Below are 18,506 nucleotides of genomic sequence, written 5' to 3'. Positions count from 1 at the left end.
CTATTTGGGGACTCCTCTAGGTCAGTGACTTTTTTTTTTTTTTTTGGCCACACCACGTGATCTTAGTTCCCTGACCAGAGAGCAAACCCATGCCCCTTGCAGTGGAAGCACGGAGTCCTAACCACTGGACTGCCAGGGAATTCCCTAGGTCAGGGACTTTGGATGTAATCCTGCCTTGGGGTCAGGACCTCCAGTCTGGCTTGGCAGCTGCAACCCTAATCCTTTTGTATCCTGCCCCCACTGCCATCCCAGCCCTGAGTCCCACTCCTGATGACCCTTCAGCTGCTAGAAACTTGACTCCCTCCGCCCCAGTCAAGTCGCCTTGCCCCCAGGAGACTGCCCCTGAGCCAGAATCTCTCAGATGAGACCCCATTCTGTAGCAACCAACTTCTGCTTGCAGGAGCAACGCCCATCATTTGAAAACTGCTGGCCCCTATCCCTGCGGGCTTGTTTCCTCTGTTATATACATGGGGATAGTAGGCTATGGGGCTTTCAAACACTGTAAGAATCTCATGAGATAAGAGAAAGAGCTTGAATTGAAGGGCCCAATTCTTCTGTTAGGAAATACCCTGTTAAATGGTACCACCAATTTCACCTGCCCCAGGGTGAGGGGGTGCTGCCTACAGAAGACATTGTCACCCTTAAGGGGCACAGAGTCTTCCAGCAGAAAGGAGTTTGAGGAGGCTGCAACCTCAGTGATTATACTTATCATGAGCTCTGGGCATTCCTAAAAAAGCCTAACTCTGGCAGTCTGTCACAGTGCAGGTGGGGTTACATTGCAGAAAGCAAAAACTCAGGGACCCTTTCATTCCAGGATAACGACTGGTTGAGTGCTTGGCTTGTGGCAGCCACTATTCTAATGTCTATTCTATTCTAATGTACATCACCTTCTCCCCTCCCTCCTCCACCCACCTCCTTCTCTTCCTCTTCTTCCCTCTTCTTTTTGGTAACAGTTTTATTTAGATATAATTCACATACCATGCAATTCATCTATTTAACATGTACAAATCAGTGGTTTTTAGTATATTCACAGAATTGTGCAATCATACCATAATTGATTTTAGATATTTTCATTACCCCAAAAGGACACCCTATACCCTTTAGTTATCACGCCCCAATCTCCCTGCTTCCCCAGCCCCAGACAAACCATAAGCTACTTTCTGTCCCTATAGATTTGCCTATTCTGGACATTTTATATAAATGCAATAATAGACTTTGTGGCCTTTTTTTTTCTGGTTTCTTTCACTCAGTACAATGTTTTCAAGGTTCATCCATGTTGTAGTCTGTAGCAGTACTTTGTTACTTTTTCTGGCTGAATAGTCTATTGTATAGATATACCACATTTTAAAAACCCATTCATTAGTTGATGGGCATCTGGGTTACTTCTACTTTTTGGCCATTATGAATAATGCTGCTATGAACATTCATGTACAAGTGTCTGTGTGAACATATGTTTTTATTTCTCTTGGGTGAAATGGAGTGAAATTGCTGAGTCAGATGGTTGCATTACCTTCTCTAATTCTCACATCTACCCTTTGAAGTAGAAACTATTATTATGTCACAGTTGAGGAAACTTGAAACTCAGAGAGGTTGCCCAAGACCACATGGTGAGTGAATGGTGGAGCAGGGTTTGGAACCCAGGAAGTCTAACTCAGATCCCATGCTCATCCCGCCTCCAGGGTATCAGAACTTTTGTTTTACCTAAGAGGTAGCCTAATCGACAAGCATCTGAACCTCAAAAGCGGGGCCAGGCCCCTCGGTACAAGGATAGCCCAGCAAGGCATGGACTCTGAAGGGCCTAGTTTGGGGGAGGGGGGCTAGCCAGTTATCTTGTTTACCTCCTGGGGTGACCAAGGATCTAGGAGACTGGGAGAAGGCTTAAGGTTAGGGTTTCTGGGTCCTTTTCAAAAGTTTAATCGTTTCTGTGATAGTGCCTCCTAGACTAGACTGCCTTGAGGATAAACATGAGCTCCTGGAAGCAGTGTAGTAAATGGCCAGAACATAGGCTTTACAGGAGGGAGGAAGTCTCCATCACCTCTTTGTGCCTGTGTTTCCCCATTTGCACCACGCCCCTGCACTGAGGGCTCTTCAAGCTCTGACTTGTCAGGTTCCTCCAAAGATGACAGGTTTCAGAGGAAAGTAGGATTCGACACTCTAGGGCAGGGCCCCAAAGAGGCCTTGGGAGGGGAAACAAGTCTGTGGGAGGAAGCAAGTCCAGATTCTTGCAAAACAGGGGGAAAAAAGTGGGACCAGTAGAGGATACTACAGAAATTGTCTCTGTGGGAATCTGCTCTTGGGGTCTGGGGAAGGAATTCGGGTGCATTTAAATTCCCCACCTACACTCCTTTTCCGTACCTCACTTTGTTCCTTTATAGCATTCCTCATTGTTCTAACTAAATAATTGAGTCAGGACTGTGATTCTCATGCGAGATCCTGGGTGTAGTTTTGTTCACTGCTGCCCAAAACTAATTGCCTGCCAGGTAGTAGGCAGGGTTGTCAGATAAAATGCAAAAAAGCCCAGTTTAATTTGAATTTTAGACAAGCAATAAATTATTTTTAGTATATGTTCCATTTATTTGAAATTCAAATTTAACTGGGCTTCCTGTATTTTATCTGCTAAATCTGACAACCCTAGTAGTAGGGTCTTGATAAATAATGTGGAACAAATGGATAAATGGAGTTTTGCCTTGGCTCCGCCCTAAACTTGCGGTTTGACCGTTTGGGCAACGCTCCTCCCCTCTCTGGGCCTCAGTTTCTCTGAGAAGTGGGAGTTCGGGCAGCGACCACAGCGCAGGGATCGCCAAGGCAGGAGAGCGCTGGGTGAACTGCCAAAGAGCAGGGAGGAAGCTAGGGTCATGCCTGTACGGGACAGCCTGGACCTCCATACTGGGTACCTCCAAGTCCTTGCCGGAGCCGGCAAAGCCCCAGCCCCTCCCCTCCAAAGCTGGGGCCTGCCCGAGGCTGTCGCCATGGAGATATGGGTAGCCTGGAGCCCCTCCCCCCAAGCCACGCGTTTCCGCTGCGTTGGAGCCTTCTGATTGGGCGGCCGTCTGGACGCTACCACCAGCCCAGAGCCCGCTAAGGGGTGGGGGCGGGATCTTCGTGAGAACCTTGCCCTGAAAACCTGTGCCTGTGGCCTTTCTAGAGGAGGATGGGTTCTCTTCTCACGCGGGGAGAAAGGCCGAGTCTCAGGTCGGAAGAGTCATTGCTTCTCCTACTAGAGCGTATGCTCATGCTTCTCCCTGAGAAAGAAAGGGGGCGGGAAAGTCGGCAGCGCCCCCTCGGGAGCCTATTCGGTCCCCCAAACCTGGAACACCGGAAGTGCTGGCGACGTGTCAGTGCGCCCTATTCTAAACCTTCCCCGCTAGGCCCCCTTTCCTATTCAGCTGTGGGATTCCGGGGCCGCCTGGGCGCTTCCACCTCGCCACTTCCGCATTGAACCGCCGCTTCAACCCAACTCTGCGCGCGCTCCCTCACGTGCCTTGGTGGTTGGGCCAGCTCCTGGGAGTAGCCACGCCTTTTCCCGCGCCTGGCAGGCAATGGGCGGGCGCCTCCCGGCGGGGTGGTGGGTAGTTAATGAGGGCCGGGTGCTGATTGGCTGCAGGGTCGTGGCCGGGGCTGGGAGGTGGGGTAGGTTGTTCCTGAGGTGGGAGGTGGCACCCGTGGCTGAGAAGTAGGCCTGAGAGCGACATGTCTCCGGCGGCTGAGGCACAGCGGCCCGTGGCGCTGTTTTTCTGAGTCCGGGGCGGCCTGGCGGGGCTGAGGACAAGGCTCGGCGGAGGCTGCCCCCCGCTGTGGAGGCCGCCATGCTGGGCGCCCGGGCGGTTGAGGGAGCCGCCGTGGCGCTCCTGCGACTGCTGCTGCTGCTGCTGCTGCTGCTGCTGCTGCTGCCGGCGCTCCGGGGACCGGGGCTCGGCGTGGTGGGCTCGGCTGGGGCCGGGCTGCCCGAGAGCGTGATTTGGGCCGTCAACGCCGGCGGAGAGGCGCATGTGGACGTGCACGGCATCCACTTTCGCAAGGACCCTTTGGAAGGCCGGGTGGGCCGAGGTGAGAGCTCCTCGGCTGAGCCGCCGGATTCCGGGCCTGCCGTGCCCGGCGCAGCGCGCCGAGGGCTGCGGGCCCCGAGCCCCTTCCTCGACCCTGGGGCCACGTCTCTGGAGCGAAGTTTCTCTCTACGGTTTCCTCGGGAACCCGATCAGAGCCCAGAGCCTGGCACTGGCTCGAAGCTACCTAGAGCCGTCGAGGCAGAGAGTTGGCGAGAAGTGATATTTGGACCTCGCATCCTGCATTTTCTTAACCCCTCACCTCCACCCAAGCTAGGAGAGTAAAGACGAGGGCGGCCTATTGCCACCTTGAGGCCTCACGGGTTTTTCGGTTATCGCTGTCCCTGACCCGGAGGTTCTGCTCGCCTTTCAAGTCAGTTTCTGGTATATTCCTGCCGACCCAGAAATGGGCCGCTTTCTTGCCCTCTCTGCAAGAGCGGGGCTTGATTCTTAGCCAGAATGGAAAGGAGTCTTCGAAGAGGATGGGCCAGGAAAGTTTGATTGTAGCCTCCTCCCCCAACCCCCTTTGGAGCGGGGCATGTGTGTGCATAAAAGTAGAAGCTGCAGGCCCTTTCCAGAGGGCGGTTATGTCGAAACCATACTGCACAGGGGGCTGGTGGTGTGTCAGCTGGGTCAGCCAGCGTAAGGTCTGAATATTACGTCTGCGAGTGCGGAGAACCTACCCTAAGTGGTCCTGAGAGGTGTGATTCCAGCTTATGGGAAAAATGATTTTGACTTAATTGATTGAGCAACAGTAGTTTTGACAGAGCTGCACAGTTCTCAAAGTTAGTGTAGGAACTGCCATGGGAGCTGGTTAAAAATACAAATTCCAGACCTGTAGATTAAACCCAGGTTTCTGCACCCAGGGCTTCTGATGTAGGACATCTGCAGACCACCCTTTGGGAAAATCTGCTCTAGACTCTGTTTCTTCTGTTAGTAGGATTGGAAAACAGGATTAAGAAGGAAGTTCGTCGCTTCATGTGTTGGAAAGAGATTTATGCCGTATGCTGGGTTCAGAGGCTGCCAGATTGGCAATATGCCATCTTCAGAAAAGTAGGAGACAGACTTTCTCACTCTTTTTTCCACAATGCCAGATTTGGCTCTTGCCTTTCCTAAAGGGTTTAACTTAGTTCTTCCAACCAAGTTAATTGCAGTGTCCTGGAGTTTGTTATATTGGGGAGTTTATTGCTTCCATACATGTCACGGTGTTGGGACACAGAGCTGTTTTCTGAAGCACTATGTTTGTCTTCAGTTTAGCTCTGGAATTTATTTAGCCCTGGCATGTAGGTCTCAGTAGCCTGGGTTCAGCTGAGTCAGGGCCCTGGTCTCTAGCAGCTGTAACAGCAGCCAAAGCCAGACTTAATAGCAGGAGGTCATTGCTATCTCCATCCTGGACCCTTCCTCTTTCTTCATGGGTGTGGGCAGGGAGGAAGGAGACCGTTTATGGACTTTGCCTCTAGAGATAGCCATGGTGAGACAGTGTGCAGATGGTTCCTTTCACTTAACAGATACCAGGCTTTACATAGGTTACATTATCCTCTTTGGTCCGTTGTGCAGAGGAGGGAGCTAAGACCACACAGGTTTAGTCCCCAGCTACTCCCCTTATTCAGAAATCGTTGTTTTAATTTGCTGGTGCCGGTGGGTTTGGTTTTTTTTTTTGGTCTGGTCAGCACTCAGCCAGGCTCTCTGTCCTTGGGTTACTGGCTCATGGTCGCAGTTCCTTTGGAAGAGTTTATTGTAGCAGGTAAAAGTATGCGACTTACCAAATTACCAAAGCTCATGTGTACTGGAGTCCTGTCTCAGACAGACCCTGCCACTCCATAAAGAGGTTCCCTGCTCCACTCTGGCGGTCCATTTGGGTATGAATTGTAGCAGTATTAAGGCGTGGATGGAGAGTAGAGGGCGGTCGTTGGCTTGTAGGCTGTTGTAGCTTGGACCAGCCAGTTGCAACATTGCACTTAGAGGGCTCCTGAGAGTAGCATTTTGTTGGCTTTAGGTCTGGGGCTGAGAAGTGATTTATCATCCTCTCTCAGAAGGCAGCTCTCTAGTTTCTTTCTGTGTGAAGGAGTCAGCACCACCAAGGGTGGTGCAGCGGTTCCCTCTGCCTGCCCTTCTCTGGCACTGTTTGGGTAAGGGTTGCCAGGTATTTGGAGACCCTTGCCTCCTGCAGCTATTTATAGTAATTGCGGTAGGAGCTGTATGTCTGTCTTTCCCACATGCCTGTGATATTGTTTCCAGCACGCGAGGAAAGTCCATTTTTATGTTGAATGAATTCAGGTATTTGTTGCCAAGTTAATCCAGATAGGAGTTTGGCCTGCTTTTGAACTTGCTGTTTCTCTATAGCGTCTTTGTAGTTCAGCATTCTCGTAACCGTGAGTGGGCCAGGGCACCCAGTGGCTTTTGCTTTCAAAGGCACTTCATAATGTTTATTGAATTTCATTTCTGCCTTGAGGATAGCTAGTGCTCATAGAAGATGCTGACAGCCTGGGAAAGGCTTTTTTCAACCTGTGTGCTTCAGCAGATGGAGGTACCACTACCGAGAGTGATTCAGAAGCGCTCCGTGTGGGATTTTGGTGTGCTGTGCATTCCAGGTTCTTTTTAACTTGCTCTTTCTGGGTTTCTCTTGACTCTGTGGTGGAAAAGACCTGGTTATTTGGCTTGAGGGCATTGAACTTGGCTTGGTTTTAGGAGATATTTCCTCTTCATAGAAGGATGCCCGCTAGTCATTTGTATGACCTTGAAGTATTCGCTTTCCCTCTCTTGAGCCTTCAGTTTTCCTTCATAAAACTTGTCATGCTTTTGAAATCAGTGACACGAGTCTGAAAGTTCTCCTGTCCAGAGTAGGTTAAAGTGTCTCTATCTTTTTCTTTGCTCAATGACCTTTTACATGGAATTAAAAGTGGAGCAGAATGTGGCTCTGGAGGGGAAAAAAGCTGGCCAGGGGCCTGAGCCCATCGGATGACTAATTCTGTAGACCTAACGAAGACCCTTTCCTTTTGGCTGGGGAAGGATTTGGCTTTGGGGAGATAAGAGCTTGAAAAGATAGTGTGAGAGAGACACTGCTACCTCTGATTTGCTTAAGACCAAGGGATTTGCTTAGAATTCTCTTCCTATACTGCCACATAAGGGGCAGACTTTGTTTGCAGGCCCTCCTAGAAGCAGTTCACTGGTAGAGAATTTAGGTAGGTGATACCCCATTTTCCAGGTGAGAAAACACCTAGAGAAGACAACTTGTTCCACATCACATAGTAGGTGGCAGAGCCAGGATTCAAATCCAGGCCCCTCTTACCTTCAAACCTGGGCTGAATTTTTCACGTAGCCTGCTGACTCCATTGTCTAGAGCTAAAAAGCTGGGGACATAGTGTGGGCCCTTTGGTCCCCCTCCTTTGGTTAACTATCTGAACCATGTCGTACCAGCTGCAGTGGTGTGCTGCATGTATACACTGTATTTCAGAGAAACTTAGCTGTGAATGCATAAAGGCTGGGGTGGGGGCGGAGAAAAAGTCCTTCTTGCTATTGTCTCTTTTGGGACTTGGGCAAAACTTTGCCTGTGGCAAATCTCGTTGGAAAGCCACTTGGGAAAATATTTAAAGGTAATTCCAAGATTGTTAAGTAGTTTTTTGCTCACATGGCTGAGTTTTCATAGCCGTGGGACTGAGAGTGCCACAGATTACATTACCTCAGTTTCTCACTTTTTCCATGCTGGAAGGGGGGGGAAATGATTCTGTATACATGCACAACCTTTTCTGTGTCTCTGAAAAGCAAATCTAGTGACTGTTGCAAATTTGTAAGGATCACGGTCTTTGAGGAAGAGGGAGATTCTTAGAACTCAGGTGGAAGAGGACTGGCAATCTTTTAATCTTTACAGGTTTGTGGTCTGAGCCTGGAACAGAGCTGGGGCAGTTGGCAGTACATCCTTTGCAGTGCTACTCAGCCCCCACCTTCTTTGATTTCTTGAGGAGAAATAGGAAGAAAAAAATGTCTGGAGACAAAAGTGCAATGAGTTTCCTGTTCATTGTCTCATAGGTCCATCTGATCTCCTGGCTGCCATTCACTTACAGGAACTGTTAACACTTCTGTTTATTTTTCCGAGGGCTTGACCTTAGCCATTGGATCTTTTAGTTACTCTTTTACCTCCCTTAGAGATAAAAGATCCTCTCCCTTGGAGTTTCAGAAGATAAAGCTCCCGGGATGACCGCTCTCAAACGTCACCCAAAGGATCTAGGTGCCAGATGTCTTCAGAGTCACCATGTGAGATTGGAAGATGGTCTTAAAATCTTAATTCCAAGACTTCTCCAAGGAGGAGGAGAGACTAGGCCCATGTACTGAAATCACTGCTAAGTCTGTGGTTTGGAAAGTATCAATAGATTGATGGAGCCCTGGAAAGCATAGCTAGTCATCTCTGGGGCCGGAGTGTGGAATCTTATATTTGAGGAAAGACCTGGGTATGGTTTGTAACGTGGGGGAAAGAAAAACATGTACAGACCCGTTTCCTACTAAGATTGGGGGCAGGCTGAGGGCAACAGAGGTTTTTGGCTCTTCTAATACCCACCCAAGTAAGAACTTTTTACTATTACTCCACCTTATTCCTTGTCTGTCTGAAACGGGAAAGGTGGCTCCCTCTGGACCTGGGCATCTTAGGCCAGAGGTGCCAATAGGACCGTGGCACATTTTCTTTCCCTGCTAGGGTGGCTCTGGCCCTGTGGAGAGGAGTGCATGGCTTGACTCTCTGCAGGCACCTCCTTTGTTACCATTTGTTCGTTCAGCGAATCATATTGAGTGCCTACGTATGTGCCAGGGCCTGTGTCAGGTGCTGGGGATATCGTAGGAGCTTGTTTTCCTTTCGGTTTGTCTGGGGAAAAGTTCAAGAGCCTGCGTGAGGTTGAGTTCTATGAGTCTGTGGGAAGTAAGGTGTTTGGACCCAAAGGAAATTAGAGAACATCACATCCTTTTTTTTTTTCTCCGGTACGCGGGCCTCTCACTGTTGTGGCCTCTCCTGTTGCGGAGCACAGGCTCCGGATGCGCAGGCTCAGTGGCCATGGCTCACGGGCCCAGCTGCCCTGCGGCATGTGGGATCTTCCCGGACCAGGGCACGAACCCGTGTCCCCTGCATCGGCAGGCGGACACTCTCAACCACTGCGCCACCAGGGAAGCCCATCACATCCTTTTTTTAATGAACATATTTCTTTTGACCATCCTTGGAACTTTTTGAATGAAATAATTATAAAAAGCAGCCAAAGCTGGTATCTTAATTTGTAGTAAAGACAATGAAGAATGACTTTCCTAACAGATATCCTGTTTTTTATTTAGACTGAGCTTTTCTGAATGAGAAAAAAACAACATTCTTTGAACTTAATTGTCTTGCGGTGTTCCTGGCCATCCCCCTGGTTTTATGAGGTTTCTCTGAAGCTCTCCCTCACCAGGGAGCCCAGCAGCTGTAGCATAGTGCTTTGTTCTAGTAATGAGTTAGACTTGTTCCCTTCCCATCACTCTGGATATAGTTGGGGAAAAGTCATTTTCACATGCTTTCAAAAAGTTCCGCTATGAGGGTTATGGGAGCTTCTTGGGGTGATTAGTGCTTGGTTTCTTTCATTTTACTCTTCCTTGGTAACGGGTTATCTGATTCTTGCCTTTGTGGCTGGTCTCTTGAGAGCCAGGTGCAATGGAGGTGGCCCCTTCCACTGGGAGGGTTATTAGCATTGCTCTGGAAATGCCTCTGGTGGTTCTGGGGTCTCCACTCTTCTTTTGTGTTCTGCCTCTGACATGGTTTCTCTTTGTCTTTTGTGCCCAGCCTCTGACTATGGCATGAAACTGCCAATTCTGCGTTCCAACCCCGAAGACCAGATCCTGTATCAAACAGAGCGGTACAATGAGGAGACCTTTGGCTACGAAGTGCCCATCAAGGAGGAGGGGGACTATGTACTGGTGTTGAAATTTGCCGAGGTCTACTTTGCACAGTCCCAGCAGAAGGTGAGGCCTGGTCAGGCCCCTGCTTGACCAGTGGGATGTTACCACTTTTGGATAGCCCTCTGCTAAGGGCCAGAGAGTGTGAGACGTGTTCCCAGAAGGGAGGAACAGATGAGCTTTGAGGAAAAGCTGGATTTTTTTTTTTTTTTTTTAAAGGCTGTACCATGCGGCCTACAGGGTCTCAGTTCTGTGACCAGGGATCAAACCCAGGCCATGGCAGTGAAAGCCCAGGATCCTAACCACTAGGCAGCCAGGGAACTCCCAAAGCTGGATTCCTTTTGCCCAGCTGTGTCCCATTACTACACGACTGAACTTGCCTTGGGATTGGTGACAGAAGGCTACGCCAGAATCCTAGTTCTTGGCCACTAATCCTCTTAAGGCCCTCCTGGTTATAGCCTCTCCCTTCTTGGTTGTCAGCACCTTCTTGTTTTTAGCCCTGTTCTTTTCCTGTCCCTTCCTCTGAATTTCCTTCTTTCCATGTTGAGCTTTTTGTTTGTATTCTTTGTTCCCTACGGCCAGTGTGCGACCTTGACAGTGAAGGAACATGGCTTTGATTTAGCTCAGGTAAAGGACTCTAGCCACCCTGGAGTATATCCAGTCCTGTCATTCCTTGAATTACTTTTGAACTTGAAGCCCAGGCAGGTACCTCATGTCCAACTGGGGAAGGGGTGTGAAGCGGGTGGTTTTGACATTGTCTCCTTTTCTCATCTTGGCAGGTATTTGATGTGCGATTGAATGGCCATGTTGTGGTGAAGGACTTGGATATCTTTGATCGCGTTGGACACAGTACAGCTCATGATGAAATCATCCCGATGAGCATCAGAAAGGGGAAGCTGAGTGTCCAGGGGGAGGTGTCCACCTTCACAGGGAAACTCTACATTGAGTTTGTCAAGGTAACGCTCCTACTCTGCCCTCACAGCTGAGGATGAGCTCAAAAGAATGGGTGCAGGGGGGATGTTTGCTGCTGTGTGGGGTTGACCGCTGTTTCCCATTTCCTAGGGATACTATGACAATCCCAAAGTCTGTGCACTCTACATCATGGCTGGGACAGTGGACGGTAAGTTGTGTTTCTGATCTGCTTTTTGACGTGGTCTGAAGGATATGATTGAGGAAGCCCTTGGGGGGATGGTTTAGCTGATCGCTGTTTTGAAAACACTAATACTTAAAGCCAGATTGTGGGGAACCCAGAGTCCGGTGGCCGGGGGTGAAGTGTAGCATGGTGCTAGCCGTAAGCTTCTGAGTAAGATCTGTGTTCATATCTTGCTGCCGCCAATTAATCAGCGGATTGGTTTTGGACAAAATCCTTTAACCCTACTATAAATTGGGATTAATAATGTTACCCATGGTGTACCCTGAGCCTTGTAGTCATTTGGAATTGCCTAAAACTCATCCTTATTCTGTTTCTTTGACATCTGTGTCCTGGGGGCAGAAAGAAGAAAAAGGCAGAAGGAAGGGTCCTTGAGTGTTTTGGTGTGCTCCAAGAGAGTGCAGCATTGCTGGGCTGCACTGAGCAAAACTTCATCTATTAATGTCTCCCTGTCCTTGGGATCCAGCCTGAGAGTACATCTCTTTCTCAGGGTTGAGGGTCCTGGCTGCCAGCTTTCCCAGGCTGATTTTTGCAGAGAAAGTTTCTGTCTTAGTGACTTTTCTCCCCCATCCCACCTCTGTACCTTTCCCCACCTCATCCTGGAAGCACCGAGGCTCGCATCCTTTTTTTTTTTTTTTTTCGCATTCTATTGTTTTGACATCCCAGAGGATGTCTTGCCACCAAACTGATTTGTAGCCAGAGTCCCTCAGGAGGGGACAGAAAACAGAGGGGTAGTGTGTGCTGAGAACCCACAACTCTGTGGATCAGCTTTTCCTTGATTGCTGTGGGAATCAAAAGGGAATGTGGGATTGTAGGAGGGAGGAGGAGAGGTTTGAAAAGGTTAATCTTTGGGTGTCGGGTCATTGTCCTTGTCCAGTCTGGTTCTTTCTGGGCTCTGAAGAAGTAGGACAGGAAGGGGAGATAGTGAACCTCTCCGTGCTCAGGGCTTTTACTACGTTTTAGTTAAATCTAAAGAAGACAAATGTTTGCGCAGCAATCTGCTCTTCTCTAGGCTGGGAACTGTTTCTGCTCCTTCCTGTGGATCCTGCTTAGGTCACAGGGTCTCTTTACTGTGGCTCATTCACTGCCCTTAAGGGCCTCACGTAAATGCCATGGGTCCTACTTAAAAAGTGTTCTTCTTCTTGTGTCAGATGTACCAAAGCTGCAGCCTCATCCAGGACTGGAGAAGAAAGAAGAGGAGGAGGAGGAGGAAGAATACGATGAAGGGTCTAATCTCAAAAGACAGACCAATAAGAACCGGGTGCAGTCGGGCCCCCGCACGCCCAACCCCTATGCCTCGGACAACAGCAGCCTCATGTTTCCCATCCTGGTGGCCTTCGGAGTCTTCATTCCAACCCTCTTCTGCCTCTGCCGATTGTGAGAACAAATCACCATCCTGAACAGGTGGAGGGGTGTGGGAAAGAAACCAAACATGTTGGTTTGGGTTTCTGTATTTTTTACAGTGATTAACAAAAACAAACAAATGAAACACACACACACACACACACACACACACACACACACACAATTAAAGGAGATGAAAAGAGGTGGAGTGAGTAGAGAGCAGCCCTCATCCACCACCTGGTCCTAGACCTGCTCCAGTCCTAGTTCTCTCTTTGTGGTGGCCCCCAGCCATCTCTTTCCTCTCCAGGGTACAGAGGGTAAACTGGATCCTACCTGGTCCAGGGTGTTCGTCCCTAAACACAGTGGAAAGGACTCTGAACTCAGAGCAGACACGGTTCCTTTTTTTAGGTTAGAAATTAACAGCAGGGAAATGTCATCTTCTTACCTGAGAAGATTAGCGCTGGGAGTTGGGTATGTTCTGAAGTTATGTCCAGATAAGTTTTCAGATGTCCTGGGATTCAAAGTGTGTGTGTGTGTGTGTGTGTGTGTGAAGGTGTACAATTTGTATGATAAAGATGAAAACGGAAGGGGGATTAAAAAGAAGAAAGAAAAGTAGATACTTCCTTACTTGGAAGCCTTTCTGGTTTTAGCCCAATGATGGTTCCACCTTAAGTGTTTGAGCTTTGTCATTGCTTGTCTCCCTGACATGTGCCAGTTAGAGAACTGTCTGGTATCCGAGACGATTAGTTTATATCAGGTCCTCAAGTTGCCTCTGACTTCTTACCACAAACGAATCATTTTGATTTCAGTGCCTGTTGGGGACTTGATTTCCTCTCTCTCTCTCTTTTTTTCTGAACCTGGCTCATTTGAAATCTCTCTCTCAACCATCCCGCTAAGTTATTGCCAAGAAGGGAAGGAGTCATAGGGATTTGGGGTTCCCTCTGCTTGAATGTCTTATCCTCTACCACCTCACCTTACTGGTACCTCCCTCCCTGGATCTCTGAGCCAGCAGCCAGGAGGACCTGACCCAGCAGTTCTTTTATTGGCCCCTTTGTAGGGTCTTGCTGCCAGGGGACAGGGATGCTTTCCAGCCTGCAGCAACAGAACACTTGACCTTAAAAGTCTCTTCTGGTCTTTGGATCAGAAAAGGCTTATGTTAGCGTAACTTAAGAGCAACCTCGGAGACTTGAGCCCTACTAAGTGACTGACCACTGTTGAGAGTATCTAGTACCTGATGTTCATTTATTTCCATATCCTTCCATGTCACGGTTCAAGCAGTTTTGGTTTAAGCCTAGAGCTGCCCCAAGGAGCTAGACTGATTGTCTGTATCTGGCCCAGTGATGCCTCTCACTGACCTTAATAGTGTGCCCTTTTTGTCCTTTCATTTCCTTGTCCAAGTCTCAGCCAGGTTCTTGATGTGACGGGGCTGAAAGATTGCCAGTCAGCCATAGTCCTGGCAGCTCTGAAGCCACCCTTAGCCTCTAAGTGTTTGCCTTGAATTCCACGGGAAAATTTCTGCAGGAAGTGAGGCTTCCTTGTTCCTCTCCTTTCTGGTCCCTGTCATCCTTTTCCCAGTTAGGGGAGCAATGAGGGAGGACCCAGCCAAGCTACAAGGAATTTTGTGGATGGAAAGCCACAGGATTAGCTTATGCTTGGGCTGGAGCAGCATAGAATCTCAGGCCAGGCTCATCCTTTTACAATGCGTTTAATTTTGAGTTTGTCTCTTTGGATATGTTTTCCAAGAGCTCCATATATTTGAACTGCTCATTATGTGACAAAGTAAGTAGCCCTTGGGCTCATGTCCTGGGTTTTGGTTCTTAATGAGTTACTCCAAGTCAGCATTTAGTCCTTTGAGAGTCGTAGCCCTTTATTTCAGCTGTGACTTAGGCCTCGATACTTGGGTACTGAGTCAGGCAGCTGGACAGCTGCGGCCTGAAGCTATAATCAGAGGAACACTTCTGGAGTGCTTCATGAAGCTCCTGCGTTATAGGATGATGTCCTGAAGCCTTGGTCCTGGGACCACCTGCCTGGGGCAGTGGACATCCTGACTATTAATTGGGCTTCTGACAGGGGCTTCGAGTCCCATTCCGTCACAGCTCTCCAAAGCCGTAGGCTACTGCCAGTAGAGTAAACAGGATGCGGGAGGACTTGCTGCCTCCATTTTGCCTTGTTCATTAGTTTGCCTGGGTCTCTCTGAGGAAGGAGGGCTCCCCGCCTCCTCACCTCAACCCTTCCCTTCGGTGACTCAGAGTCTCAGAAGGAAACCCTGGTTCCTGGGGCCATTTCCTAACGGTACTGTAAGCCAAGCAGCTTTGCTTCTGCCTCTGTTTCCAAGCCCACCCTTTCCCCCTGAGCTCAGGGATAGGGACGGGCACTTTCCTCTTTGGTTGTGCCTGAAAGGAAGGAACATCTTTCTGTGGCTCACAAAAACTAAAGGGGAAGTGAGGAAACAGGAAGAAGTATGGGGGGCGGCTGGGGTAGAGTCCCCTGGAGCCAAGCACACCCAGATCACAGAGCTGCCCAGGGCTGGTTACGGTTGGCTTGTGATGCTGAACTTGAAAGTTTTTGTTTTTGTTTTTGGTACATGAAGCTTGGGTTAAAGGGGTGGGCATGGGGTGCTCTTTATTTTTATTTTGTATTGTGTATGTCAAGAATCACTCTGTTGTTCATCTTTTGCTTTTTGCACTGTTTGTCCCCACGTCTGTATCCTGAGCTGGTGCTAGGGGCTGAGAGGCTGCGCTGTAGGGGAGTCTGGCTGGGGTTGGGGAGGTGAGAAGTCACGCCCATTAGGCATGGGGAAGGAGAGGCCTGGGCTCTTCTACTGGATCCATGCTTGTCCTAGGGTTTTAGATCTTCCTGAGCCCAGCTGGCCAAAGCCAAGAGCAGATAGCCAAGGTGAAACTCTTGTTGCCAGAAGTGTGGCTTGGGTTCAGTTTCCGGGTGGACTGGGCAAAGATGTCTGAGGGAGGTGGGCTGAGAGTCTGCAGTGTAGCCCTGATTTGGGTCAGGGACCAACTGGCCTCTAAACAGACTTTTTGGGGGCTTCACTCATTGCTGACGGGAACATCATGCCAGGAAACAATCTTTGGGACCCATGTCCCCTAAACCAGATACGTTTTTCTAAAAAAGCCTCCACTCTTGAGGAGAAGCTGCTCAGTGTTTACCTTGCATTCTGGTGACTTGAAAGGTGGTTCTCTTTGTGTCAGTGGTGTCAGATTGCAGGAGGACCACAGGGCCTGCAGGCCCACCTGTTGGTTTGAGAGTGTGATCTTGTTTTCTTGTTCCCACTGTTTGCCTAAGAGATACTGGCCTGAAATTGGAGGATCACAGTAGAGGTCACTTAGGCTTGGAAGAGATGGGGTGAAGTTTGAGTTAAGTTTACCGCCCCCTTTCTTTGCCTGGGAACTGTTTAATCCAGTTTTAGAATTGTGATTTGACTTCTTTTCTTTTTGGAGAAGCTTCTGTTTTAAGGAATTTCTCTTCCTCCATATCCTGCCTCTGCCCTCTCCTGGGAAGGCCTGGCCATGGCTTCTAGAATCTCAGTTGAACTTCAGAAAACAGCAGCAGTATTTTCCCTTTCCTAGCACTTATATTCCTTTCCCTAGAAATTGGCTCACCTTGGGAAGCACAGGGGGAGAATCAGCAGGTTCTTGACCCTCCCAGGGGATTGGGGAAGGACCCACCCGGTCAGCACAGTGCCTTGTCCTCTCCTGCTCTGAGCCAGGGTGGGCGTTCCCTCTAGATTCAGGTCTGGGCAGGGGGTCTCACAGTCCCTTCCTCCCCCTCCCCTTTCCTGTCTGGCTCTGACCTAATTCAGGTGTCTTCTTGCCTCGAGGAGCCTTAATGGCATCAAGTGGCAACATTAATACTGTCCTCCATGCCTCTCCAAAAGGACCTAGAAGAGCAGGTGAGCTTTCCAGAGTGAGAGACGAATAGATGCTCCTGTTTTCAAAAAACAAGTTGGGGAGGGAGGGTAAGCTTTGGGCCTCCATCCACTGTGGCCCCTGGGGAAGGAGCCTGGGGCGAGGCTAAGTGATGGTGCAGAAGCAGAACCAGAAACACCCAGGATCAGTTCAGAAACCAGAGAAGAAATCTGCTTTTCTTCTATGGGAAGATGTAATTAGGGATCAAATGCTCTAAGAAAATTGCAAAGAAGCCTTCATGTTCAAGCTTAGGAGAGATCAGAGTAATTTTTCCCTTTCAGTCTGAGCTAGGACTCTCTGTATTTATATCTCTCCTGGGGCAAGAGGGCTAGATTTCCTCATTTTGTTACAAGACTAGGTTGGCACCAGTGGGTCCGCTTCCCAGCGAGGGCGGTTTCTTCCCTGTACATGGGTGGCTTGCTGCCGCTGGTTTGTCCTTGCCCAGCTGCATTTGGCAAGCTGGCTGTAGGCTGCCAAATCATTTGGATAAGGGCAGATGATCTGGGGCCTGGCTGGGTTGGCAGGAAAAGAGCAGGATGGATCTCTTGGGACGGGTTCCCCCCTCCCCACCCCCCAGGAGTATAAAAACAAGGAGCCAGGATTGTGCTGGCAGCCTGGGAAACAGTAGTGCCTGCTGGAGTTGGCACAGAGGGCCCTGGCACCTCTCGCATCCAGGCAGTCTTGTGAGAGGGGAGCACGTAGCACCAGGAAAAGCAGAACTCCATTCTCACCTCTATTCTGAGCTTCGGGGCTTTATTTCAGTACGAGGAAAAACAACAACAATCTGAAGTGCGCTTTCCGTCCTTTCAAAGGACAACTGTCGGGAAAGGAGGGCTGAGTTGCCAGGTGGGAGGGGAGAGTTGGCAGGGAGAGGCATTATGGCAGAACCAGGAATGAGACATCCTTGACTCCTGTCTTCCCTGGTGTGTCATGATCCAGGGAATGAAGAGAAATTTGACCCTGGATTAGTTCCCTCCTTGGATTTTCCTTCCATCAAGTTCTCCCACGCTTGGACCAGCTGCCCATTCAGAGCTCAGGGCAGCCTCTTCAACCACTACTGGCCTAACCTGGCTCGTCAGGAAACCAACCCCACCCCTCTAGATCGGGCCTGGCTGCTCTATTCTGTACCCAAGTACTGGACGATAGTGTCAAGTTCTTAGTAGCCCCTGTAGCTCCAACTCTAGATTACCATCCTCTCCCTGCAGAGGCCAAACCTACTCTCTGTCTGTAGCCACAACACGCATTTCCAGCGACACAGTGAGATGTGATTGAGGGGCTTTGAACCTGGCTGGCCCGGGAAAGCTGTAGGGGTGGATAGAGCTCTTTCCTTCTGGGCTGTCTCCATCTGTCCCTACCCCTTCCATGCCCCACCCTACTCCCACCAAAAAGTAAAAAAATCAGGATGTTTTTCACTGTCCATTGCTTTGTGTTTTAATAAACAATTTGCAGTGACACTCTGTGTTGGGATTGAGTTTGAACTTGATTGCAAAGAAGTGACGTGATGGGGTGGGAAGAGGGAAACCCAGGGGTTCTCTTGGCTGCTAAGGGTTCTTCCGTGATGAGTCTGGGAGCTTTCTTTTCTTTTCACCAGGATGTTTGGTTAAGGGAACGGAGTTTTGTTAAATGCTGCCTGGCCATTTCAACCAGCAGCTCATTCAAGGAAAAATAAACAGTTGTTATGTTTCCACTTTCACTGGAACACCAGGCCATGACACTTTCACTTCCAAGGCACACTGAGCCTGCTGCCTCCCCTCCCGTTTTCCCCTCAGCTTCCACAATAGCCTGTGGACAGACTAAGCCATGGGATGGTTTTCTCTGCTTTTTCCTTTTCTGATGTGTTGTCAGTGTTGACAAGGGAAGGGGCAGAAAGAGCAGGAAGGATTTTTTTTTCCCCTATAATTTATCCATCATGTTTTATAGCTGAGGAACATGAAGCTCAAAAAACTTTAGTAATTTACCCCAGGCTAGTCAGTAAATGATCAAGCCAGGATTCAAACCCAGTCTATTTGTCTGCAAAGCCCATGATCTTTCTAAGGCTATAAGAATAATAATTACAGATATCTTTTATTGAGCCTTTGAAATGGGCCAGGCACAAGGCCAAGCAGTTTTACAGATGTTATCTCTGTTTAATCTTCAACCAAC

General features: G+C 49.2%; 1 protein-coding gene across 3 annotated transcripts; it reads left to right on the top strand.

Moving 5' to 3' along the window:
• Positions 1-1,656: 1,656 nt before the first annotated feature.
• MLEC (malectin) lies at positions 1,657-17,818 on the top strand. 3 transcript variants are annotated; one of them, XM_049698251.1, is made up of 5 exons: positions 1,657-1,680; positions 9,835-10,013; positions 10,727-10,903; positions 11,010-11,067; positions 12,249-17,818. In XM_049698251.1, exons 2-5 carry the CDS (start codon positions 9,849-9,851, stop codon positions 12,476-12,478), a joined length of 630 nt encoding a protein of 209 aa, XP_049554208.1. In that variant the 5' UTR covers positions 1,657-1,680; positions 9,835-9,848; the 3' UTR covers positions 12,479-17,818. The 3 variants fall into 3 exon arrangements, with proteins under 3 accessions (XP_049554208.1, XP_033264666.1, XP_004281459.1); XM_033408775.2 differs by lacking the exon at positions 1,657-1,680 and adding an exon at positions 3,083-3,192; XM_004281411.3 differs by lacking the exon at positions 1,657-1,680 and adding an exon at positions 3,276-4,047.
• The last annotated feature ends 688 nt before the right edge of the window (positions 17,819-18,506 follow it).

The sequence above is a fragment of the Orcinus orca genome, chromosome 15 (genome assembly GCF_937001465.1).
Source record: "Orcinus orca chromosome 15, mOrcOrc1.1, whole genome shotgun sequence".
NCBI classification, from domain to species: domain Eukaryota; kingdom Metazoa; phylum Chordata; class Mammalia; order Artiodactyla; family Delphinidae; genus Orcinus; species Orcinus orca.
The sequence above is the reverse complement of the archived record's forward strand: the minus strand, read 5'-3'. Positions and strand labels throughout refer to the sequence as shown.

Excerpts from the sequence above, each read along its gene's own strand:
- MLEC (XM_004281411.3), top strand. The coding sequence starts at position 3,807 with ATGCTGGGCGCCCGGGCGGTTGAGGGAGCCGCCGTGGCGCTCCTGCGA. Across the intron at positions 10,904-11,009 it reads TCTACATTGAGTTTGTCAAG|GGATACTATGACAATCCCAA; the intron begins GTAACGCTCCTA and ends CCCATTTCCTAG. Across the intron at positions 11,068-12,248 it reads CATGGCTGGGACAGTGGACG|ATGTACCAAAGCTGCAGCCT; the intron begins GTAAGTTGTGTT and ends TTCTTGTGTCAG.